Genomic DNA, 26624 nt, shown 5'->3' with positions numbered 1-26624 from the left:
CCGAGAGAATACCTTTGAAAATAAAAATATACCCTACACAGAAAAGAAAATGTACAGCATCTGCACACATGAACCCCGGACTAATTATGAATTCCATGAACTTCAGAATAGCACAGCGTCTGCAGACATATGAACGGACTAATGATGAATTCAAACAGATGGACAGAACATAACTGCAGTCTTTCATATCTTGTTTTCAGAAGCATCAGGGAGGAAATGCAGGCCATTTTTTTTAACTGGGTTACAATAGCTATCATCTTTCTTGCCTTTCCTCGTAAAAGTTTCTCCTTCTGTTCAGCACATCATTGTCCATGCTGACAGTGGATGGACTACAACTAAGGCCCCGTTTAGTTCCACCCAAAAACCAAAAATTTTTGCATAGTAACCGTCACATCGAATCTTGCGGCATATGCATGGAGTACTAAATATAGACGAAAAAAAAACTAATTACACAGTTAGCCGAGAAATCGTGAGACGAATCTTTTAAGCCTAAATAGTCCATAATTGGACAATTTTTGTCAAATAAAAACGAAAGTGCTACAGTAGCCAAAAGCAAAAAATTTTCGGAACTAAACACGCCCTAAGACGTGTCATCAGGCTGAAAAAAACACAGGAAAAATAGAAGAGCAATATTGAGATTGAAACAGTAATAACCCACCAAAAAAACATTACAGAGAGAAAAGTAGCATAATATATGTAGGTTATGCAGTGCTTGGCTCCTTTGTCTAATCATTGAACTAGGAATGGTGTATTACAACATGTGAAAAAAAAGAACAACAAAATTTGACCAAAAAAAGCCTTTTTACTGTCAATGGCAAGGAGCCAAGAAGCTATATATCACCGATTTAGGATACCAGTACGGAAATATGGGTGCAACGATATTCAACTCGGAAAAACATTGTGGTAATACAGAGAAAGTATCATAATATTGAAGTATCTGATATGGGGACGGCTGGCCGGCTGGGTTAGTGAAGCATCCGAGATACATAGCCGAGAAGTGCTATGTTAATTATTGTTAATCTGGCAACTTCTTGAAAGATTGGAGGTAAAATTACTAAGTACTGAATTAATAGAATTTTTAGCACCTCAGACGAACAGCAAAACAAGTGCAAGAGCAGGGTGCTGCTCAAATCTGTTAGGACAAAATTATACCATAACCAACAGCGTCTGTCAAACTCAGAGTGCATATAAAACGGAACAGGAAATGTTTCTTAGTACCTTGCATGGACATTAAAAAAAACACAAAAGTTAATTTTAAGAGGAGGGTGCTACTCAAATCTGTTAGGATAAAATCATACCATAATAACCAACAACATTTTCCAACCTGAGATTGCAAACTTGAAAGTGTTTGATGATCTATTAATACCAGTGGATAAGTTAAAAGAACAAAGTAATTGCATCATGAACGAAAAAACTGCAAAGATGGGTATTAGCATCTCCGTGTGCTCACTAATTTTAACCTGCCACCACCTACTCTCATTGCATTAACACACAGGAACAACAGATCTTCCCCCAAGTTTCTGAATTATACATGCATGAAAGCCTTTCTGACTTTCATTATAGCCATATAATTTCTACTAACCTTTTGAGTCGATACAACCCTCCCTCCACGTATGTCGCAGACTATCACATCCTCTTCCTGCTAGCAAACGGCTCAAGTCAGAAAAAAAAATTCAGAAGGTAAGCAAAAACTGTTAATTTGTGGAGTCATTGCTATACCATGTTTTTGGTTGAATGCATTTCCCTACTTAACGCATGAGAGCCTCTGGTTATGTTGTAGACAATCACATCCTCTTCCAGCTAGCAAACGGTTCAGGTCAGCAAAAAAAGATTCAGAATATAAGAACAAACTGCCAACTTGTGCTAGTTTATTGCTGCACCTTGTTTTTGGTTGAATGCTTTTCCTTGCTTAACTCATCAGAGCCATCGACGTGCACTTTAGCACTTCCACACCTAGAGAGAACATAGAGGAAATAATACTGATATGCTTCTCACTCCTCACAACATTATAAATTTTTCCTCTCACATATCATGAAATATACCAATCAGTATATATACATCATACCAGGCAGGCATGTCTATTGCATCTGGATCAACGTAGTCCCAATAGCAAAAGCCCTCAGTTGTAGCTGTCTTAAGCACATATGCATCCATATCATCAGACAACATACCTAAGGCCAGCGAGCGGATGCTTGTAGTCAAGGTATGCTCTCCAAACAAGAGACAGCTTCCTTTGTGGTTCCCTTCAAATTATTGTTTGCAATTTTTGCAGGCAAGTTACCCATCAAACAGTAAAAATACTCGTATACAACAAATGAAACCTATCATTTCTGGTCTGGCACCAACACTTACAAACAGGACAGCACATGTAGCAACAGAAGCAGAGGACGGATGTGCACGCCAATACTTTTTAATGAGACAAAACACCTCATAACGAATGTTATGGCTCAAGTTTCCATCACAGTCATCAGCAAGCGACCCCTTCCTTATCCCCTTCCTCATCGACACAAGGCTCAAGTCAGCTTCCTTCATGATACAATTGATGCAATCTAGCTGCAAGTGGAGTAAACAGATAAATAAAGTGCATAGAATCTAAACTGATGCGAAGCTGTTTCTTCTACACGTACAATAACAGGAGGTATGATACGCTTCTTTTTTGGCAGCACAAGATTTATGACTTGCTTCTGAATCGCGGTGCTCAGCCTGATCTCAGGAGAGGCATCATCTAACCCCTGCTCCTTCCATTCAGATACCATTTCTTTCTCCTTTTCGCAACACTTGGAAAGTAAGCAAAATATAGATCAATTCACTGTAACCTAGCCTAGCCTAGCCTCAAAGGCTGCATATTAAGCTAGTAATTGGCAGGCGGTGGAGTCACCAAATGGACGAGAATAGTAGCCAAGTTGTCATTGACATCAGCAGAATCAGCATGCTGTTGCCCACTGGTGGCATTAGACTGCGTAGAACTGGCAACCTGCTTCTCGCGACCCTTGGAAAGCAAAGCAGACAACGGAACAGTATAAAATTGCTGATAATTCTTGGCGAAGCAATCAGGAAATACAACCCTAACCTAACATGGAAACCTGGAAAATTAAGCTAGTAGCTAGGATGAAATGGAGTTACCAGGTAGACTAGAGAAAAAAGGGATAACATAGGTTGCGGTTGAGCCAAGGTCGCTCTGGCATTTCTTCGGTAGTATTCTTCAAGGCACCTCAGGTTGTAGACAGGAAAAAAACGTTCCCATCCCCATATTGTCTCAAAAAGATCTTGGATTGGCAAAACATTACGGGGATTCAATTCAATTAACCGAAAGATCAAAATACGAAATTGACAAAGTAGGTGCATGTGAGAGAGAGGCCAGGGCATACCTCGGTGGCTGACAATCTCCGGCGGCGGCATCCGATAGAACAAGCCGATTTCTTCCTTCGCCTCCTCTAAAATCTCAACACATGCGGTGAGGTGGTCTCTGATCGCGGCGAAGTCATAAGCGGCTTCCTTGGTCCGGAGCTCCATCCTATGCAAAACGCCTCTCTTGGGATCGGCACCATCGGAGAAGATTGAGCCGGAACTGAGCCAGCAGAGAGCGCTCTGCAGGCCTGGGGTCTCCACCCCTATCACGCTCCTGGACTCTGCGGTTGCGATGGCGGTGGCGGTGACGGCGCCGGAGAGGACTGCTGGATCGAATCTCCCGCTCAACGACATTGCGGTCCCCTCTCCTCTCTGCTCCGGCGCTCCGAACCCGCGCTATAGATTTCAAGTACGAAGTGGCGTGAGAGCGCAATCTGTCTGCATGCAGGCGACGCGGCCGAAAAACGGTTGTTGCCAAAACTAGTCTTCACTGTGTTTCAAATTTCGAGATCTTATTAATTTTTGCATGCGTTCCTAATTTTCTTTAAAATCCAAATTTTCCCTCATTATTAAACAGTTTATTTAACACCCCCATTTATCAAAATGGCGCCATTTTTACTTTTCTTTTTTTCTATATAAATTAAAGCCTGGGTTTCTTAATAAAGACACTCAAAAGAGAAAATATACATAATTAGTTGCATACGAGTTGGTTTCACATATATAGCTTGACAATTAAATAAAAAATATTGACAACAGATTTCGTATTGATCAAAACAAGAAGGCTTATTGTTGGCACAAGCAAGACATGACAAGAAAACGACTTCGAGGTACATAGCCAAGGTGAAGAAACAAGTATTTGTGTTGATCCGAGGGACTAATTAAGCATGATGAGTCATGCAATCAAAGTATCAAATCATTGTTGGATTAAAAGTTAAAAGTAACTTGAAACTATGCTTTTATATGTTGAAATAGTTCAGGTCACAAACTTAAGCTGGATTTGCTCAAGGATTAAGATAAAGTTGATTGCAATCCTTGTGAAGATATATCGTGGAGAAACGCCCGAACTTGCCCATTCTTTGGAATGTTAGGTGTTGCTGCCTTACCCATCTTTGGAAGCACGATCAATGATCATGTGGAAAACAGATGTATGATTCAGTTTTCCATAGAGCAGTGAACGTCGTCGAGTGAAGACACGGAAGGTAATATCGCCACGATGTTTACCTGAAGAAATGGAAGGTAATATCCCCACGACGTGTTTACCTGATGCCGGTTGTATCTGATGGACTAAAACAGGCCGCCAAACAAATCCATCTGATAATCTGAAGAGATAAGAGATTTGCACTCTAGTAGGTAAACTCTTTCAGGCTCGAGGTATTTTGACATAAAGCACATTAGCCCGCCTACCGAGCACATGAGAAAGCACGTTAGCCCTGTTCACTTCAACTTATCAACCATGATATAGTGTTTTTCTCTCACGATAAAACAGCTTCAACCAACTTATCAGCCGCAGAAATCATCAACCGAGACATCCCAAAAAGAATTTTAAAGGGTGAAAGAAACATCTCATACATCATTTTCCAGCGTAGCTTCCAAAGTCGATCAAAAGTCTAAACCATACGGCAGGTGATGACAGCAGCCTCTAGGCAAACAAAAATTATGGTAACAAAACACAAAAGAAAAAACTCGATAAAAACATGTATAATACTTATTCCTTACAATCAGTAAACTCCCTGGTAAAATATATGATAAAGTCTTGGAACTTGACACTAGAAAGAATATAGGGGACCTCTAACTACCATTGCTTATCTTGACTGTGTAGGAGAGCAGAGGAGGCCTGAAGCATCTGCCCCAACCGCGGCAAGCTCACATATGGTACAAAGCTGCCCTTCGATGGACGGAACAAATCGGGATCCACAGTATGGGCAGGAAACATCCTTTTGGCCACGATAGATAGGAACATATGTGGCGCCACAAACAACGAATGGATTTCTGAAGTCATAGTTCAGTTGGTGAGAATCGTTCTTGTCCTGGCAAGCTTGCTGCACCTGTCGAGCCTTCTTTGCTTGGGCCTCCTGAGGGCTGTTCTCAAGAAGCATCCTTGCAAAGTGTGATGCAGTTGCATAGTTTTTCTGCTTGAAGCAAAGAGCCATAGCGCTAGCGAGCACAAGCCTCATATGAACTCTCTGAAGCTTGCAGTTTGTGAAGTAAGCAGCCAACTCCTGTTGACGGGTCACATCATCCCTCAATTCCTTTCTCTTGAGTTCCATCCTCAGACCAAGAACATACTCCCTCACTATCTCAATTAATTCCTTTACCTCATCAACTTCTCTCCGTGAATCCACCACAATAACTGGAATGGTATGCAGGATGCTAAGGAACTGTCTCAGTGCTTCAGGGAACTTGCCCTCAGTTGTAGCTTTGTAGGCAGCCTTGAGTCTATCTTCCATTTGTGAGAAGCTGAAAACAAGCGCAGGAGGGCCCCTCACGTTAGGACTTGCAGACTCATTCCAACCTTTCTCTACTGCAACTGATATAACAGGAGCGGCGGCAAGCGCACGCAGATACGCATGACTGCCCATGTGCAGATCAAGAAACAAGGGCTTCAGTGGAACAAAGTTCTTGATACCCAACTGGCGGCTAAGCAACCTCATTGCTGTGTCAAAGTTCCCTGCAGCCGCTTGCTCCCCAGCCAGAGAAGATCTCTGAGTCCAAATCTGGCTGACAGGAATACCTGGTGTAGGAGCGACAAATAAAGCAGAGCGAGCACTGCCAACAGCTTTTGGAGTCTCAGTTTCAGGTGGAAGTTCCAGATCTTCCAGGTCCCAGCCACCTTCCTCACCATCCTCCTCATTTGTCTCACCCTCTTCTACATCAAAACCATCACCACCATTGGCCACCACTTCACTTGCATCAACAATATCCAAGTCTTCATCACCCCAATCAGCACCAGCAGCTTCATCATCTTCCTCAAGATCTGCCCTTCCAGTAGCATCCAGTCCACCTTCGAAAATACCGCGCATTACCCTCAGCAATGGCCAATCACCACACGCTGTGAGAGGTGCAGGAGGGATCAGTAGTGAGTGGGATTTTCCTTCAGGCAGAGAAGGAACATTCTCGCCTAATTCAGTAGCAAGCCTCTCAGCAATTTCTGTGAGTCCATGAGTGACAGCGGTAACATAAGCAAGAGGTAGCTGCCCAGCATTCTCCAAGATCTCAACACGCTTCTTGGCATCCCCAAGATACAATGCATTGTGAAACTGTCCCATCAAATTGTTGTTCTGTCCAGCAATTTTGCACATGAAGCCGACCTTGTCCAAGTAACCAGTAATAAGATACAGAAAAGCAAGCCTCTCAAAATTCTTTGTTCGTTGGTAAGCATATTCCACTATACCAACATTTCCCTGCCTCAGGGCCTCAATTCCCAACTTGTACCAGTGATCCTTGTCATCAATCTCCTTTGCAGAAGCAACTGCAATTTGAATGTTACCACTCTCAAGAGCTAGGTTAAATCTGGTCTTCTCATCCTTCACAAAGTGTAGAGCAACTTCTGGGAAACCTTTCTGTTGTAAATAAGAAATCACAGCCTGCCCACACAGCTGGGAGTTCTTAATCATACTCATAACATGATCATAGCGTTTCCTGAGTAGAGCGAGCTTGAAAATGTACTCCGATGCATCAACTGCAATCAGCTTGTTCTTTCCATCACGATCTAAGCAGAAAATGTTGTTCCCAACAACCCTCGTTATGTAAATAGGAACATCAAGGGTTTTTATGATCCCACTGTCTCCATTGGGAAGACAGTACTTCATATGGTTCAGTGTAGTGTAAATGAACACACCATTCTCATCCCAGGCACCACTTTTCACACGGATGGTTTCATGCAGTGTGCACCTGTGGACAAGCTTCTTGCTAGCTATAACCACTGCATGCTTGCTCAGCAGTGCAACAGATTCCATGTCACTGGACCAAACAACATATTTGACAGCAGGAGTCTGGAGCTCACCAAGAACTAACCTTTGCTGAAGATCAAAGATGGTCACCCTGTCTTCAGCTTTGCACAGCAGGTTACCTGTCCCAGCATAATATATTGCATCAGTCGCAATGGGAAGGGGGCTTTTCTTCACAATTTCATTCTTAAGATTCTTCACCAAAACTTGATTGCTACTCTTCTCAAGGACTGCAAACCTGTTGCGCGCTACAAAAACAGCAGAACCACCAGCTCCTTTCTTTGCCTCTTGCAAGTAATCAGACCTGCCAGCAGAATCCTTGGGAACAATGTAGAGTTCATATGAACCTCCATCAGCATCAGAGCAAATCAAGACAGCATTCTCAGTTGGGCTGTAGGACAGCGTCCTGGGTGACTGGTTCAAGCTGACTGATCCAGGTCTTCTTATTGGAGCCACTTGAACTTCCTTCTGGCTAGAGTATTCAAAGAACCGGAGAAACCGATCCTTCACATAGAAAACAGTGTCACCACTAACACAGAAGGCCGGGCGTTCCCTTTCTAATTTGAACACAATCATGCCACTGTCATGACCAGCAGCAAGAAGGTTCATTTCAGGGTGAGCAGCAAGAATCCAGAAACGGTCGTGCTCCCGTCTAAATGTCTGAATACCAGTTCTCTTTGTGGCATCCCAAATGCGAATGCTTTTGTCTTCTGAGTTAGACACAATGATGTCTTGCTTCGCATGGAACATCACGCAAGACACATTATTCATGTGGCCCCTTAAAGTATCAACTTCCCAAGCCTTGGTATCTGTCCATAAAGAATAAATATAAATTATTGCATTTCAACCATTTCCTTGTAGAATGTATACTCTTTTTCACATATGCTAGGTACTAATTGAGCAGCTAAATTGTGTGCTAAACTTAACCTCCAAGAGCCATTTTACATGTAATATTTTAAATATAAATCAAAAGTAACAAGTTACTAATGGTATGAAGTTCTGTGAAGGAAAGATTAGAGAAAGAAAGAAACAAAGAAAGAAAAAAATATCCACGATTAAAAGCATATTATTAGGTAATTCTATCATGTGGAAACATCAAATCATATATACTTGAATAGTTATCATTTTGCTACACAAAAACTACAAACAAGACATGCAAATTGCAAAGTGAGCAATAAGACTATTACCATTCATTCTCCATAGCTTCACCTGCCGGTCATCTGCCCCAGAAACAATGAGTGGCAAAGTGGGATGAAATGAGGCCCAGTTGACCCCACGGTCATGGCCTTCCAGGACATATTTCACTACAGCATCAACACCTCCAAAAAGATCTGTGTTCATCTGGGTGAGACGGAGGATGTCATCAGCAGGTGACACTGTCTTCTTCCTCAGAGCTCCGATATCCCAGACACGCACAGTCTGATCAAGTGATGCAGATACAACCAGGTCTTCTTTGGGATGGAAAGATGCACACATGACGTAGTGGTTATGCCCAGTCAGCACAGCCACACAGGTGCGTGACTGCCAGTTCCAGATTCGGATTGTCTGATCGTCACTAGCACTTACAATCCATGGGTACTCATGATGGAATTGCACAGTGCGAATGTAGTCAAGGTGACCATGAAGTGTGAAGAGGCAGCGGTGTGTCTTGTAATTCCAGACCTTAATCTTATAATCATCACCTGCATCGTATCACAGTAACCAGAATCTTAGAAGATTAATAAGTTTTACAAGTAACAATGATAATGCACCGAAGGATGTCTTAGTTTCAGTAGTCTGAATTCAATGATTGATAGCACGATTACAGCAGTGGTTTTTGTCTTGGTGCGCACTAATGAGAATGAGAATACCTTTGTGATTTGTGACGAATGTATTCTACCTCATGTTTCAAAGATTATAGAATCCACTGACTACAGCCACAGGAAAAATCAAGCACTAATGAATTATTTACCATACAGATCATTGTAAGCACAGATGAAGCATGCACCAGATCCGAGTTCGACCAACCCATTGTACCAAACTATTATATATATCCTTAACCACCGCACTTCCCACCAAACGCGATCTCATCAACGAACTTGTAAACCAGTCTAGTCCAATCGCCCAGATTGCACAATCAACGAATCGCAGAACAATCAAACATCCACGTAACTCGCGGGAACACCACCAATCCGCGCGAGAGAAATGAGCTAAACATGCGAAGCGCGCACCAGACGGGCGAGACGAGGAAGGATCTAGCAAATTACCTCCGGAGACGAAAAGCGGCTGGGTGGCGTGGAAGTGGACGCCGCGAACCGGCCCGTCGTGCTCGTCGAAGCGGTCGAGGAGGGTGCCCATGCGGTAGTCCCACATCTGGATCACCCCGCTGTGGAGACTCGCCAGGATCCATGGCCGACGCGGGTGGAAACTCAGGCCCTTCACCCGGTTGCTCTTCGTCTCGAACTTGGTCAGCATCCTCCCGGCCCGGCGTGCCCGGCCACGTCGGTGGCTAAGCCGAGCTCCCCCCTAGCTGTAGCTGCGGAGAGGAACGTAGAGGAGGAGGTGGTGGATCTGGAGGAGAAAAGGAGGAGGTGGTGGATCTGGAGGGGCGAGTCGGGACTCGCGCGAGAGAGAGAGGGAGGAGAATGCAATGGACGACTCGGGAGAGGGAGGTGTTTTAGATCTCGGCGCAGGGGATCTGATGAGCCTCGAGGTGGGGTGAGGTGGTGGGAGGGGTCATCACCGTTCGATGCTGGGGCATGACGATCTGAGCCGTTGGAGAGTGTGCGCCCTGGTTGTCAGTGAGCCATTTGCTTTGCCGTAATGATGGATTAAAGTCGTTTTGATGATAGTACTACTATATACAGAAGTACCATGTAAAAAAAATCATTCGGAGAAAACCGACCCCGGCAGAGCAGACGCGACGCGAGTCTCCTTCGCCGGCCCGCCTCCGCATTCCGGTAACGCCGAGGTTCGTCCGATCTGCCTCCGTCCCCTCCCGTATTTATCGCTCCCTCGAGCTCAGTGGGTGCGGGATTGGGTAGTAGTAGGGCGGGCGTTGGTCGCGACAGAGGGGGCTGATGTGACCATGTGTGCAATTTCGACAATTTTGCTGCAGCAGAATCGCCTGGGACTCTTGTAATCGAGACGGTCTTTGCTGAGATGCTTGCCGGTTTGCTGTAGCTGGTATTGCTATTGCTTATACAGAATTTGAGCGGGAGAATGTACATATGGTGCGTAGTGCTGCTTACTGTGTTTGGGCTCTTCCAGTTGGTGTTAATCTGTGTGGGGGATAGAATCTTCGACCGACCTGTGTATTTTGACAGGATCGAATTTAAACCTAACTATTGGATGCCATTTGGTGATTCGAGTTTCTGTATGTCTGTTGTCAAAATGTAGTTTTGAATCTTCTGCAGTGGTCTATTCATTTCTAGAATCTGTTGCAGTCTGGTGGTGTTGCAGTAACCGTAAAGGAATGCAGCAGACAAGCCCATGACTTCCTTATCCTGATGATGTTTTTTTTTCTAACGTTGTTACTTTTTTTTCTTGTTCTAGGGTTTCTGGTGCCTAGACGTTCTGAATGTCAGATCTAACCAACATAGGCTGCTGTGGCTGCTTTAGCTTTTTAAGGAAGCCCAGTGTGCCTGCACGACAGCCTCCAGATGCCGATGGCATGTTATCTCAAGATTTGCTGGAAGATCAATCAGCTGAAGATCCTGATGGAAGCTTCTATACTGGAGATGATCCTGATTTAAGCTTTTACAATGGGAATAATCTTGATACAAGCTTCCTCGATGGAGACAGACCCTGATAAAAGCTTCTACGATGGAGATGATAATGGCTACCTTGATGAAAGTGACACTGGACCTCCAATGAAGAGTTCTGAAGATATCATACAATCAAGAGCCCAAAGTGGCTTTGCATGTAGAGAGGTCCCAGTTAAAGAGGCTAATAAAGTATTTCGCAGGTACCATTTTCTTAATATTTTTTTTTGTCCAACTATCTTTCCATATTTGAAGATCTGTCTATTGAGGCTTTACCTAGCCTTGCCCACCATTTTCTTGTAAGCTAGCCTACACCATAAGGAGCCGAGCGCTTGAGTTTCCTGAATGCACGGAAGAAGTTGGTTTCCCATTCATCTCAGGCAACCAACACCACCCATTAATTTTTATGTTCTTACCATTTGGCCTTGCTTAAGGTTACCTTTTCATCAAAGGAGCAACTTATTGGAAGTTCTTTCCGCTGAGGATCACACAGTACCCTTCCGGAAAAAATGAGTTGCCTTCTGTAATCCTTATTATTCATGCTTGTCAGTACTTATAAAAAAAAAATAGACTGGACATGCATTTTTGCTCCAAAACTGAGAACTGTACATTTTGTCGTTCCTAAGCCATGCATGAATCAAACTTTTCACACCTTTTCTGACGTTCCAACATGACGCCTACCATTCCATGAAGAAACCAAAAGGCCTAATACCTGTACCAGGTATGCCTCGTATCAATTTCTTTCCTTCTGGAATGATATCTTTTTTAATCTACCCTTCACACCAAGGTTTGAGATTCTGAACATGGGACCTCTCATGCCAGGGAAGCAAGCTAAACACCAATTATGGGTTATGACTGATGCATCTTCTTTCCATTTTTTCAATGATAACAATTAATCTGTCTTTTTTAAAACAATAAATAATTTTAATCCATCCTTCCAATGGCATGATAGGAATAGCCTATTTTACTTGCCCAGCAAACTCTTACTACAATTTACATATGGTCTCTTAAAGATAAATGTGAGACATTTGAAAGTAATTCCAATACTAAATTTAGCATGGGTTTCACTGTTCTGGCTAGGATCCAAGAGCCTGACCGGGTTTATTGCCAGTTTCTAATATTGGCTTTTGGATGTTAAATGAAGGGTAGCAAGTTATATGAGAGCATTTAACTTTCACATAGGAGTATAGGACACTGCAATAACCTTTTCCCTTTTGCCATGTTTAGGATGAAAATTGTAATAAGATGGTCAATCAATATGTTCACTTGGGAAAGATTGGTTCTGGGAGCTATGGTAAAGTGGTAAGATACATTGGATGTGCTAATAATTATTTCATTTCTCCAGATAGATGTCTAATTTTTTTTTTATTTTGCTGCTTCCAAAGGTTTTATACAAAAACGTGAAAGATGGGAAGCTATATGCAGTGAAGGTATTGCTTTCTGCTACTCTCTCGTGTCGATAACATATATTTCTTTTAATGAACCCTTCCATGGTAAACAGGCTTTCAATGTTGTGTATTCTTATTGAATAATGATAGTTACTAATTATACTTGTTTCTGTTTAATATGTGTACCCTATGCACGTTTTTGGCTTCTAGCTAATTTGCTTGCTTCAAGACTGAATTTGTAACCATCTGTCAAGTCTATAGTCTCGTTTTCTTTGCTTGGCACTGTTATTTTAACAGTTGTACATGTCCTCGGTACATGTGCTGATGTCTAACTGATGGAGTTTTAGCTGTTGCCCTTCTCTTTCAGGTCTTGAATAAGCCTTACATGCTGAAAGTGCATGTTGTACGATCAGAAACCGCCATGACAGATGTTCTTCGGGAGGTGAGTAACTTTGTCAACTTCTTTGTCCATGTAATACCTTCTTTCTTTCTTTTTTGTCATGCATGTGTAACTTAGTTCTCTTCCAAAGTTGTTCTGCATGTTTTGAAAATGTTTTCTGTCTAGGATCTGTCACAAACTCAATACACATGCTAACCATTTGAAATGCTAATTGATCATTTCCAATATTTGAATATGATAAAAGAATTAGTGTCCAATTATTTAGATAGATCGATTGGAACAGAGTTTCATTTGCAGTGTGATATCTCGTTGTGGGGCACCCACTGTTTTATGATTGAAGAAAAACAAATTAGGTGGTACCCTGCTCCTTGGCATTTAGCATAACTGAAACAACCCTGCTCACATATCAGGAATGCATTTGCTTATTTAATGGTGACGAACAACATATATTTGCAGTATTGGTTTCCTTCTGATTAACCATGAATCTTTTTGTCCCAGCTATTGATTAGCGTTGCACTCATTGTGCAATAGAAACCCATTTAACCGTTGAGGAGAAATTGATTCATTGGAGCGTGGAACAAAATTCATGTATCTTTTGTCTATTTGAAAATTATACGCCTGCTAACGTTGTTAGTTCTGCCCATATGATTTTTGCCAGACGAATTCCTAGCACGCTAACTACCATGAAGATGCTGGATGGTAGCTTCGTTTCTGTTTCTAAGTCACGAAATCCATTATTAGTCTTGAGATACTGCAAGAGGTTAAATAGATAGCCACGACCAATATGGAAATGGAAGAGGTTGAGCCATTGCTAGAAATCAGTCGAAATTTCCTGTCAAAATGTAGAAGCATGGTCACTGGCCCTATGTTAGCACACTGCAGTGTACCATGCTCTTTATTATTTTAATTGACTGCATTGTTTGTTTTGTACGCTTTCTAATTGCTTGCTCCCTTTTTTCTGTATTGGACATTGGAAACAGGTATCCATAATGAAAATGTTAAATCATCCCAATATTGTAAATCTTGTTGAAGTTATTGATGACCCAAACGTAGATAAATTCTACATGGGTATGTAATTATGCTTTCATTATTATGTTTTTAATTTTATTTTATTGCTAAACATGGCATTCTGAATTGAGTTAGTTTCACAAAACTACAGCTATTTAGGGCGGATCTAGCCTAAAAATACATTAATGTCACCTCTACTATACTGAGTCACCTTCATATGTAAACCTCAAATTACAATGGAAATCACAAAAATTCATTGCTGTCCATGTGACAGCATTGAATAGGGCTGGCTCCGCCCCTGGCTATTTGTGTCTATCAGGGAACTACAATTTCTTGGATTAGTTTCGCGGAACTACAATTACTTGTGCCCACTTGTCAGCCACAAAAATCAACATGTGGGTCCACACAGCTTACACGGCTAAAATGTGAGCCCTGTGGAAAATATTGTTGGCCTGTGAAACTGATGCCTCAAGTGGTTTCAATTTTGTGAAACTGGTCCCAGAAGTTGTAGTTCCTTGACACTTTGGCACGAATAGTTGGTGTTTTATGAATTTAACTCTTTGAATTTTATCTATATTTTACACAGTTGTCATTTACAATTTTCCATTTGTATTGCTAGTTCTTGAGTATGTTGATGGAAAAATTGTTTGTGATAATGGTTTAGAGGAAGCTACTGCAAGAAATTATGTGCGAGACATAATATCAGGTCTTCACTATCTTCATTCTCATGTAAGATTTAAGTCTTTTATTTGTTTCCGTTACCTTGTATATTGGGTGAATACTGTGCCATGTCATACTTTACAATTTAGAAAACCAATGGTAGATAAGTCGAGGTATATCTTGTTGAAAACAATTTTCCAGGGTGCCATTTTTTTTGGAAAATCATTTGTATTTCCTTTTCTACAAACGCCCCCCTCTTCCTTTTTCCTTTTGTATTTGTAAAGGCCGTGAACTGAAGCCCATACTTGCGGCTGAACTGTAGTTTGCCGATCTTGTTTTAGCTTTATAATCAGTATTTCAGTGCATTGGAAAATACTGGCTTGGTTTTGTAATGCATGGTCATTTCATGATTTGTGGAAGATCAATGGATTTCTGCAAGCCACTGCCTACTGGACATAAATAAATACACTTAAGTCCTGGATATGTAGGCTTGAACTTGAGATTTCAGCTTCCATAAGTTTGAGCACAGCCAATTGCCTGCTATTCGTTTGGTTTTTGGGTAGTCGTTGGATTTATCTAAAAATATGATGATGTCCTCACTCAAGGACTAGGCAAAGCACAGTTGACATTTAAGATGGTGGTATGCATCAAACTTGGTTTTTTGTTGTTGTATAAAGCTGTAAGCATTAATATCAGTCTATCTGTCAAGCAGATTATTTATTTGCTTCTTGTGTGCTTGCACCCTGGCAGCAGTATGTGACGCAAGCAGCAGCTGCTACAGAGGGTGCTGGCTGGAGCAACATGCTTCTAGATATTACATGGTGAACAATGTGGTTCATTCAACAGATTAGTTTAGGCATTATAGTTGAGGGAATGCCATGTCTGTGGTATATGGCAACAACAGTTGAGGTTGGTTTTGCTTAGGACTCAGGGAGATGATTAGGAAGGTTAAGTATTGTTATATTGAGTCCATTTTAGTTTCTATACTAGGGGCTGGGAAGTTAAAGATAACGATAGATAGAGATGGACCTGGTCTGACCAAATCCTCCATAAAAGTAAGCAAGAAATAATCTCTCCAGTCTCTAAATCGTTGGCGATATCTCTCAACTCTTCTTTTCTCTCATTTCAATGTAATACCCTAATGCCCTAATTGAAGTTACACCACCTGGCGATCCCCTGCACAGTAGATCCAATGCGAACGACGATTCACAACAATGCTAAAATTCTTATTTAGTTTATTCATCACTGCTGTGCATGATATATCATGCTTGCCTAGAAAAGTAAATCCCACAGTTCCCAGACTCCCATCTAATGTTTCTTTTCTCCCATTTTTTAACTTATTTACATGTGCCAGTAACCATGTGCTCATGATTGGTTGTTTTTCTATGTTATGCAGTTTGCACTATGCCGCATGTTTCCTAGCTTGAATGTGACAGAAATTGTCATTTTCATACACAGAATGTTATTCATGGTGATATCAAACCAGACAATCTCTTGGTTACAAGCTCAGGCAATGTGAAGATAGGAGATTTCAGTGTTAGCCAGGTTTTTGAGGTGTTTCCATAATCCTGCAACTTTGCGTATTTCAGTGAAGTTCTATTGTTCTTGTCAGGAAAAAATGTTTTTTTTAGTTGAATGAACTCATCCTTGAAAATAGTTGTCTAAATTATGATTTTTATCACTTAATTGCTCTTACTCTGATCAAGAAACTTGGCTCTGTAGGTTCCAAGTTTCTCAAAGTTTCACTTTTAAAGATAATCTTCCCTTTCTGTCTTTTTGAGGATTTTAAAGATAACTTGAGTTGACAACCAAGATGCTTCCTCATTCTTTTGGAAGTATTTTTGTTGCTCAGTAGTTCCACTTTTATTTTATATTGTTTCATTTCTTAAACACAAGTAAATCCACTTGATCTTTTTGAAGTATGTGTTTGCTTTTGTGGCGAATTCCTCTGGATTATCGAAATTTTTTGTCTTGGTGTTTTACTTAAAAAATGATATGGTGATACTTACGAAGTTACAATGTAGGATGATGATGATATGCTTTGGAGATCTCCTGGTACTCCTGTTTTCACTGCTCCAGAGTGTTGTCAAGGTACAACTAAAATTTATAGACTCACTAATATTTCAATCAAGAAAAATGCTGCACATAAAATTTGTCAATCACTAAATTTATAGAACCGTGATTTTTGGGTAGCAAGATATCCTGGACATGATCGCAGAATCGCAAATAAACTGAATTGCAACAGCCTAGATTATTCTTCATTAATTTAGAAGTACTCAAATGTTCGTTGGGCTACCAGATATAGACTCACTAAATATGGTTAAGTTTTTCTCTTTACCTCAGTGCAGGTTCAGCATACCGTGGTAGGGCATCTGATACTTGGGCAGTCGGTGTAACTTTATATTGTATGATTTCTGGGCACTATCCATTTCTTGGAGATACATTGCAGGAAACTTATGATAAGGTGCAAAAATGTTTCCTTCATTTCCTTTTGATTTTAAGGTGAATGCATGAAACTCACTTTAGTCGTTGCCACCGAATAGATAATCAATGATCCTGTGCAAATACCTGATGACATGAACCCCCAACTTGCTGATTTGCTCCAAAGGCTTCTCTGCAAAGGTTCCCTTTCTTTTTAAGTAAATCGTATCCTCATATGATTTTGATATATCAGAGTTTTGGTGCCAGATGTGCTCTAATGGACATCCTTCTTTGTTTTCTTGTGTGATTGATTTGCAGATCCTGGGGAACGTATCACCCTGCAGACTGCGGTAGAGCATCCTTGGGTTGCTGGGGACAAGGGCCCAGTCCCTGAACACATCTGCAGGTGTGGCTTTGGCCGCTGGAAGAGAAGTGATCTTGGGTGCAATAACAGCACGTAAATGGGATGATCTAGTGTAGATAACTGATGAAGTATGGCGACGCAAAGCCAGTGAGATGACTAACGATGCATTTCTCGTTGTCTTACGTTTCCCTTTTAAATAATGGAGCTGTTTGGTGACCGATTGAACATCTCTTTAATTTTTGGTACAGAATATAGTAAAGTTTAAAAAACCTGTCACCGGTAGATCGTCACAAGGCATAGTGCTGCCTTCGATGGTGGTATAGCATTCAAACAATGTACGTAGTATCTAAACTTCTCGTTGTCTTCAAAAAAAAAAAATCTTGTTCTGAAAGTTGGGCTCCTTGTTTTTATTTCGTGACTGAATGATGAGAATTGAGCAGAGAGCAGGTAGAGTAGAGAAAAGTAGGGTGATTCCACAACGCTACCGCGGCAATTGTTCAGAGGTCTTTTGTCTGAGAAGATGTTCAGTTCAATAACAAAGCTGTTCACTGCAAATGCATGATTTGGTATGATGGTCTGCTGTAGTACTAGATGTCACTTGTAGAGGAGCTGCAAATGTTCAGAGATGTCAGTACTTGGTCAAAATCAATGCTTAACCACAACCCTCTCCACACCCTCGATAGGATCTGTTCAGGAAACTTGAATTAGATTGTTATGTTCAGAGTATTCAGATTAGCATCTAGGACTGAGCTGAACAGATATATGCATATTTCTGTACTCAAGCTGATGCATGTAGGTCTGAATTTGTTTGCAGGACTGATAGCATTGGTTCTGACCTTTGAAATCATTTGAAGGCGAGCCAAAGGTAGGTCTCTTGAAAAATTGCATATCCAAAGCAAAAGGAAGTTTCAGACTACACCAAATTTCTAAAGAAACTATGAGCATGGTTGTTGATCGTAGCTTGATGGATACTGCTGAATCTTAAGAACAAAAAGAAAAACAACCAAAGGCCAAAGTGAAGACAGTATTATGCCGACCGGCCATGTGCATTGTTTATTGTTATGCAAGCGCGCCTCCAGCCGTGGATGGAACGCGCCATGATGCGTCTCCTCAGCCGGCCCCGCGCGCGCTGCTGCCTCTGCCGCCGAGTCGCTGTCCTAGACTAAGAGCTGCCATGACAACTGACAAGCAGAAGCCAGGGGAGCAAGCAGCGTGCGTCGCGTGCCGTCATCGTCACCATGAAGGCATGAACTAATGGAGCCAAGGCAAGGCTATTGTGTGTACCAGCCAGGAGGGATTGTCGATTAGCCATCTAAAGTCAGCGCGTGTTTAGTTCCCACTCCAAATTCTCAAAAAATGCTACAGTAGCCATCACATCCATGTATGAAGCATTAAATGTAGACGAAAAAAAAACTAATTACACAGTTTAGTTGAAAATTGCGAGACGAACGTTTTGAGCCTAATTAGTCCATGATTGAACACCATTTGTCAAATAAAAACAAAAATACTACAGTAGCCTAAATTCCCAAATTTAGAGAACTAAACACGCGCTCAGTTGCTAGGAATTTGAATTGCCCTTTTTATAGGTTCAGTCTGTGGTGGCTGCACCATGGCATGGCACCTGAACATCTGTACAGGGTCAAACTGTGGCCGCACTGGAGTTTTCTTGTTCATCGCAATCATACATGTTCAGCTTTTCTTTCCTGTTTTTTTAAGAGGGAACATGTTCAGCTAATTAACTGACAACCGACATATTGCAAGAGGAACCCCTTAGTCCAGGAAAACGAAAATATGTGCAATTAAAAAAATCAGAATCCGTGTCCTTAAAATCTTTCACCTCTAGCACTCCTAATCCCAGATAAACTTGACAATTTTTTATTTGGAGTGGTATCTTCTGAAATGTTCTGCCAAGAACTGAAGATACCAATGCAAAGCCGCCAGCCAGGAAGGAAAATCAAACAAAAACAAGAAAAATATGAATGATCTATTTATTTATTCATATTTTTGTTGGAATTTTTCGTACATATTTGATGGTGTATCTTGTGGTCAGGAACACCGGAGCACTCTAGGTGCTAGGAGCATCTGAGATGCTCTCGTGCGAGGATGCATTAGAAATAACCTCCATATGAAACTCTGGAGCTCCACCCGATTTATGCATAGCTCTACTTAATTTTCACGTGCAGTCCAAAGAATGAATACACAAAACAGTATCCAAGACTTACGTCACCAAAATTCCTGGTTGTTCGAGGCCTCTTTGAATCATTCCCTGCATGAGCAGTACATCAGTGAGACTCCTGAGACCTCCAACGCATCATGGCTGCCAAAAACAAAACAAAAAAATCTTAGGGCAAATAACTTGATGGCGACATTTGTAGTAGGCTGCCAGAGTTAGTAACACATTTAAACAATAACAATATCAGGGGGCAAAGGAACAAGCAAGGTCTTCCCCCTCCTAACCCCCAATGGAATTAATTAGAACTGCAATGATGCGGCTCAGTTTGGACCGTATAAAACAGTGTGAATTACCTTGCTTGGTTGCATATTCAAGTTGGTGTCCTTGTTTGCTGAAGGGTTCTGGTTTGGCTTTAACAGTCAGCGCAACCTCCAGTGGAAAAACTAAAGTCGTCGATGAGCCCTTCGAGCCGAAGTGGTCGAGGAAGGTCAAGTAGTCCTCGGTGCCAAAGGAGTTGATGTGGCCCCTCGAACTCAGCGATGAAGGCTAGTCATCGTAAACGTTGATGCCAAAGGTGTCAACAAAGGCTCTCGAGCTGTTGTAGTGGCCAAAGATGATAAGGAAGCCCATCCTGTTGAAGTGTTGGTGGAGACGAGTCATCGTAGCCGCTGAAGATGTTGGCGAATTGCCTTATGCCAAAGTGTTAGCAGAGGCGAGTCGTTGTGGACGCTAAAGATGTTGGCGAAAGCCCTGGTGCCGGAGGTGCTGACGAAGGCGATGTTGGTGTAGATGCCGAAGATGTCAGCGAAGCCCCTCATGCAGAAGTTTTGGCGGAGGCAAGTTGTTGTAGTCGCCGAAGATATTGACGAAGATATGTTGTAAGTGTTGACGTCAGAGATGTCGAAGAAGACCTTGTAGCTGTTGACGTCAAAGATTAGTAATTGCTGTCACCGAAGATGATGGGCCCATCGCATCAAAGTGTTGGTGTGGTTGAGTTGTTGTAGTCGCTGAAGTGTTGGGGAAGCCCTTCCTACTGAAGTGTTTGTCAGGAGCGATGTTGGGGAGCCCATGAGGTATATGGGCCAATTCTCACTCTAGAAGAGGCCCAACTAGTAGCTAGAGCAGTGTCATTTGAAATCGAACCCCCACCATGATAAAAAAAGAAATCCAACCCCACCAAGGGGTCACTTGCAAATAACTATTGCCTAAGTGTCCAAGGGCATGAGAGTAGGAACCTCACCTCCCACTCATTTCCACTTGTTTTTTTCCGAACAACGCATGAGAGCTACGTGTCATTTCATTAAGAATAAGAAAGAAATATAGGGTTGCAGGAACCGGCCCAAGTACAAAGAACTCCACCCACCCACACACACCACCAACAGGAAGCAAACTGTAACAGAGAAATAAAAGAGGCAACAACTAAAACCCTAACCAACCTAGACACAATCTAAGCGGCCAAGGACAGCAACTGGGCAAGGAGCTCTTGGAGTTTAGAAGCTCCAGCCAACCCCCCAAAACTGCATTCATCAGCTATCACTCGGAGCAGATCTGGAATGCTAGGCCTAGCGTGCTCGAAAATACAAGAGTTCCTGTGTTTCCAAGTTTCCCAAACTACCAGAATAACTAAAGAGTTGAAACCCTTTTGTAAATCCTTTGGAATAAGCCGAAGACCTTTCCTCCACCAGCTAGAGAATTTGGTGTCTAACGTTGAGGGCACTAGAGCAGGTAGATGTAGGGCTTGGAGAATTGAAAACCAAATCTGCCTGGTGAAGACACAACCCACGAGGATGTGCTGTAAGGTTTCTTCCTCCTGATCACAAAAAGGACAAGCCTCCGAGTGGGGCAAGCCTCTTTTAGCAAGTCGGCCTGCCGTCCAACATCGATTGTTGATAGCCAACCAAATGAAGAACTTGCACCGGAGTGGAGCCCAACTCTTCCAAATCTTTTTCCATGGTGCAAATTTGATGGTCCCAACAAAGAAAGCAGCATACTCTGATTTGCTGGTGTATGTACCTGACTGGGTTAACTTCCATCTAAACCGATCAGGTACTTCCTGCTGCAAGGTCAAGCCCTCCACTAGATCCCAAATATTAAGATAATCTTCCAAGACTTGGACAGTACGCGCACCTTTGATATCTGCCATCCATCTCCGATTATTTAGAGCCTCAGCTACTGTCCTTCTATTGAGCGACCTTTTGAGAACAACTTTGATCATATTTGGGGCGATTTCAGTAATGGTTCTGCCGTTCAGCCACCTGTCCTTCCAGAATAAAATCGATTCCCCATTACCAACAATACAGTCCACCGCCAAGCGAAGCATTGCTTCTGCGCACTGAGGAATTTGAACTTGAAAACCAGCCCAAGGTCTTGAGGGATCTATTTTTTTGGGCCCAAAGCCAACGGATCCTTAGAGCCCAACCAAGTTTTTCAAGGTTATGATACTTAAGCGGGCGTTATCCTTTCCCATGAAACTAAACAATTGCCTCTATTTGATTGTTCCTTCCCAAAGCCTAGTGTGTCCCCTCTCCATCGCTGACTCTCTCTTGTTTAGAACCGCTAGTTCCAACATAATAGACTTAGAAACATATTCTCCTACAAAATGTATTTGAGTATTTATATTCATAATTTTTTGTCTAGTTAAATGCTTTTGTGCATAATTCATTAAGAATTTTCATGTTTCTATAAAACTACAAAATGAATAGCTTCCGTTATAACCCGCTATAGCTTTCTATTGTTTTTGAAGGAGGTTGCAAGTAAATATCATAGACCGCTATTTAAAATATTGTTGGTGCGGAATGAACTGGATGCTTTCTTGTCGATTCCAGCCATTTCCCAAGTCAAAGAATGTCTAGGAAGATTGCTTCGGAGGGCAATGCTTCCTTTATGGCGTCTTCTAAGAAAATAATTGAGCTGAATTCGTCCGAGAAAGGTATTTATATGTGCGTGTTTTCACTGCACTAATTGAAGTGGGTAGTCAGTTCATTTGACTTTTTTTCTTATTTTTCTGAAAAGCTTCGGAGCATGAGGACAACTGTTGAAAGTGTCGACTACCTAGTGCTGCTTCTGGAGCCGCAGTTTCTAAATCATTACACCTAGATCAACAACATGATTCATGCTCTGGATCAACTATGCATACAAGCAATGATGCCTCCCCCTCCACCACCTGGCATGACCATCCACCTTTTCTGACGTGTATCCAATTCGAGGCTATCAAGTTGAGCTGATGTTTCTCTTCTCTTTCCAGGTGCAGCCCATGGTCAGCTTGACGGCCAAGCACACCATCAAGATGCACAGCCTTCGCCCCACCAATTGTAACACCTCTGGTATTATGAGCTCGTTTAGCACCACGTTTTAGGCCTAAGTTAAATTTTCGAAACGAGTTTATTAGAATTTTTGATTTAAAATATACTTGATGTGCTAAGTGAATCCGGTGACTCAGTTTTGTGGACTCGAATAAACGCCTAAGTTAAATTACGCAGTGCGTAGAAATATTTAGGAATGCCCGATAACAATTCTAGCAAATAAATATCGAACGGTTTGTTCTATTAGATTAAGCATGAAAAGCGACTTTTATAAATAAAATAAAATTCATTAATAAATAGAACGATATATATATATATATATATATATATATATATATATATATATATATATATATATAGCTTTGGTCTAGTGATATATTTACGTTTACGTATAGACTTGTTTTAGTCCCTAGGATAAATTGGTAACGTACCCGCGACAGCTGCCGTCCTGACCGCTTGACGACGGTGGCGCGTCCCCGCTCGGAATCAATCACCAGATTTACTCGCGTCGCGCCACGCTGTCGAGTCGATTGCTTGCACTTTTTTTTCCCCTGTCTGCTTCTGTGCTGTGCCATAGCGCGTGGAGCATGTGCCGTCCTTGCTGCTGCCCCCTACCCTTGCTTTTTGAGGACGCCGAGCTGCTGCTCTCGCTCTGCTTTTCCCTGCCTCCGTTGTCCCATCGAACTACTGATGTTGCCGTGCTGCCCTCGCTGGCACTGCCCTGCACACGCCTTGGTTGGCCGCCCATGTGCGTTTGCTTCCTCACCGGCCCCGCTCTTGTCCTTCCGACCTTGGCCACACTCGCTGCTGCTACTGCCCTCGTGCGCCTTAAGCCAAAAGCAGAGCCGCCACTGTCGTTTCGCGTCGCCCCGCGAGAGCACTGGCGCCCCTCCTCGCTTCTCCTCTCGCGCTGCCTTTCGTGCGCCCAGGCCCGCGCTGCTGCCGCACGCCACCGATGCTTCCCGCTCCTGGCTCCCTGCTCGCTATGCCGCAGCGCCTCACCGAGCTCGGCCACCGTCTCTGCCGCTGCACCAGGTCGCCCCTGCTGCCGCTAGGCTCAATCGAGTGCGCTGCTTCTCCCAGGTGCCTCCTTTGTCGTCGCGCCTTCCCTGCCGTGCAGTACCCGCTCGGTACCCCGTCGTCCGAGCCGCTCCACGCAGTGGCCTTGGCTGCCGTCGCTGCGCCCCTCAGCCCGCTCCGGACCGTGACCTGCCACTGCCACGGCATGCCATGGCTACGTCTGACTCCCCGCTACGTCCCCTGCGCCACTGCCGCGTGCGAAGCTCCATTGTCCCGCACCCTGTCGTGTTAAGCGCAGGAGCCGCCGATGCCCCACGCCATCTCGGAGCCAGCCGCGCCACCGAGCCTAGGAGCACCGTCACCTTGGCCTGCTCCTCGGCCACCGCGGCACCTGTCCACCTCCACAACCCGCGCCTGCTGGACGCCACCAGTGACGGTTCCCCGTGGCTCCCCCGTGCCCACGTGTCGGTGCCTCCACCGTCGTGGGGCTCCACTCCACAACACCGCACCAGCCAGGGGCGCGCCTGATCCGTCTGGTGCTGTAGGGCCTGACCTCGCCAGCCGCCGTGCCGCAGCCCCCGTGATGCCGTCAGCCGCCGGTCGCCGTGCCCCTCTCCTGCCGGTGCTCTGTTTTGGAGGAAGTTGAAAAGGTGCAAAGGGTAAGAATACACGTGGAAAGTTTGTACGGGGTTCTCAGTGCGAAATACAAGACTCACCAGAATAGTGCCATTGTCCTACGGGGTAAATTTAATATAGTCCAGGCGCCATTTAGCAAATTTGCCGTCGCCACCTGCCCCTTGGGCCGGCCTGCTGCCGTTGTGCCTAAGCCACGGGCCGGCTTGACTGGGCTGCTGCACCGCGTTGGGCCACGCCTGCCTCGCCTGGGCTACCGTGGCCGCTGGTCCAGATGAGTTGGCCCGTTTCGGGCCCAAGAGTCTTTTCTTCTTTATTCGGTATTTTGTTAATATTAGTGGTTGGCTGAATGTTTGGAAATTCATAGTAAATAGTAGAAAAATCATAAAAATGCCAAACTAATTTTGTTAGTCTCCTAAAATCATGATCTACCTGTTAGTTTATTTTGTTCACATAGTGTGATAATATTCTTGGAAGCTATATAATTAATTTAAGGTACTTAATATTGTAAAAAGATAACTTGTAGGAATTGTTGGGATAAATTGGTAATAGCATTGGATCTGAAATTTCTACAGTAGGCTCCTAGCAATATTAGGTACTCACTATAATTTTTGTAGTTTCAGAATAATTGGTTTGCTAGATAGATAATGATGTCATATTTCGAATAATGATTAAATCGATAGAATGAAATAAAGAAACAACTTGGGTTTGTATAACTAAAATATTGTTGGGAAATAACGCCTTATTCAACAATATGGATACGTAGGTAAGTACGGTTGTCATTAGAACTAGCTCGTTAACTTGAGAGGCGTAAATCGTATTTTACGAATCATGATTGCAGTTGATTAATTACTTCTTGCATTGCATCACATTGCGTATCATATAGGTACGATGATAGATCAACGGATCAATTGAAGGATGATTGGGAATCCAAAGATGGTGTAATGGTATTCTCTCTAGGAGATGATGCCATGGGTTTTCTATTCAGTTGATGGTGGATGATCTGAAGATGCAAATACTAACTTTTGGTTATATGTTACCCAAGCAAGCCCTGGTGCATAACCCCTACCTTTCTGCAGTTTAAATCATATTTGTGCATTAAGTTTTAAGGAGTTGAATGAAACCCACTTGCATATATATATCTTTATCCTTGGAGTCTTACTAGTATGATAGGATCATGTAGATTGCTATGCTACAGGACTCTGGTAGAAGTCATGTGATGGCTGTCACTCGTGAGAGATAGAAAATATATTATTGGACTATTATCACTTGAAAAATATAAATGGTGGAAAGGAAAAATAGTGACCAGGCAGGGACATGGTTTGGGTATTGGTGGGTGTAAGAAGTTGTGTCACTGTGGACGCGGGGCATGGCTTGGTTACACTGCTTTCCCTATCTGTGTCGGTTAAGGACCGGTCGTTATATAAGGCATCATGGGCAAATCACAGATTTATTATCCCGAGCACATACTTGGGTATGGGCGCTTGGAAGACTTGTTGCTCTCTTATTGTGGGTTCCGACTCTTTCTAGACCGACTGTTAGAGTTTCTTTTTGGTGGAGGAGGTCCTTGCACCGCACTGAGTCCGGGACTCAGGGGCGGGGGCCTAGAGTCCCAGTTTGGACGGGGACCTAGGACCCCAGGATAGGAGGGTGATGGGTTGGTCCTGCTTGTGCCTTGGTACAAGCGAGGCATGTGTTTTAGGGGTACCCAGCTGGGGGCATTGATTCGCGAATCGTCGGGCAATCCGGTACGGCTTGTTTCGTGTCTAGCACCATAGTAAGAACTGAAACATGAAAGATGGAAGATGGAAAAAGGAAATCTGATTGCTTACCACCTGCTTGAAAGTAGCATATGTGCTTACATAGAATGGTTAGTTAATGAACCAATGCGGCTATTAATAAAAATTGAATATAAGGACGCACATTTAGTAATGCTTCCTGCAAATGCAATCAACCCACAAGCCAGATAGCCTTGCATATCCTTGGAGTCTTTTCTTTCCTCCTGTTGGGTAAATCTTGCTGAGTACAATTGAGTACTCAGGGTTTTATTCCTCCTGTTGCAGGTGACAGGTGGAGGCTAAAGCTGACTCTTGTGTGTGGATTCCTCCTGGTGGGCTCAGAGAGGATTTTCTTTACGCTGCGGTTATAGTTTTATTCATAACTCTCACCAAATGTTTTTATAAATAAAAGTTTTGGAATCTGTTGTCCTAGTTTATT

The 26624-nt window shown here is 42.9% G+C and overlaps 2 protein-coding genes and 1 pseudogene across 2 annotated transcripts; 1 reads left to right on the top strand and 2 right to left on the bottom strand.

The window, feature by feature from the left end:
* Positions 1-580: 580 nt before the first annotated feature.
* LOC136453056 (uncharacterized) lies at positions 581-3713 on the bottom strand. The gene is made up of 9 exons (XM_066453638.1): positions 3369-3713; positions 3124-3266; positions 2879-2989; positions 2628-2777; positions 2353-2553; positions 2066-2133; positions 1881-1953; positions 1583-1639; positions 581-598 (listed from the first exon to the last, which is right to left on the bottom strand). The coding sequence occupies exons 1-9, from the start codon at positions 3700-3702 to the stop codon at positions 581-583; spliced, it is 1155 nt and encodes a 384-aa protein (XP_066309735.1). The 5' UTR covers positions 3703-3713.
* A 1173-nt stretch (positions 3714-4886) lies between these two features.
* On the bottom strand, positions 4887-9935 carry LOC136453074 (coatomer subunit alpha-3). The gene is made up of 3 exons (XM_066453681.1): positions 9542-9935; positions 8483-8977; positions 4887-8104 (listed from the first exon to the last, which is right to left on the bottom strand). The coding sequence occupies exons 1-3, from the start codon at positions 9747-9749 to the stop codon at positions 5151-5153; spliced, it is 3657 nt and encodes a 1218-aa protein (XP_066309778.1). The 5' UTR covers positions 9750-9935; the 3' UTR covers positions 4887-5150.
* A 219-nt stretch (positions 9936-10154) lies between these two features.
* On the top strand, positions 10155-17730 carry LOC136453046 (serine/threonine-protein kinase GRIK1-like; annotated as a pseudogene).
* The last annotated feature ends 8894 nt before the right edge of the window (positions 17731-26624 follow it).

This window comes from Miscanthus floridulus, chromosome 1 (assembly GCF_019320115.1).
Source record: "Miscanthus floridulus cultivar M001 chromosome 1, ASM1932011v1, whole genome shotgun sequence".
NCBI classification, from domain to species: Eukaryota; Viridiplantae; Streptophyta; class Magnoliopsida; order Poales; family Poaceae; genus Miscanthus; species Miscanthus floridulus.
Note: the sequence above shows the minus strand (reverse complement) of the source record. Positions and strands in the feature narration are given on the sequence as shown.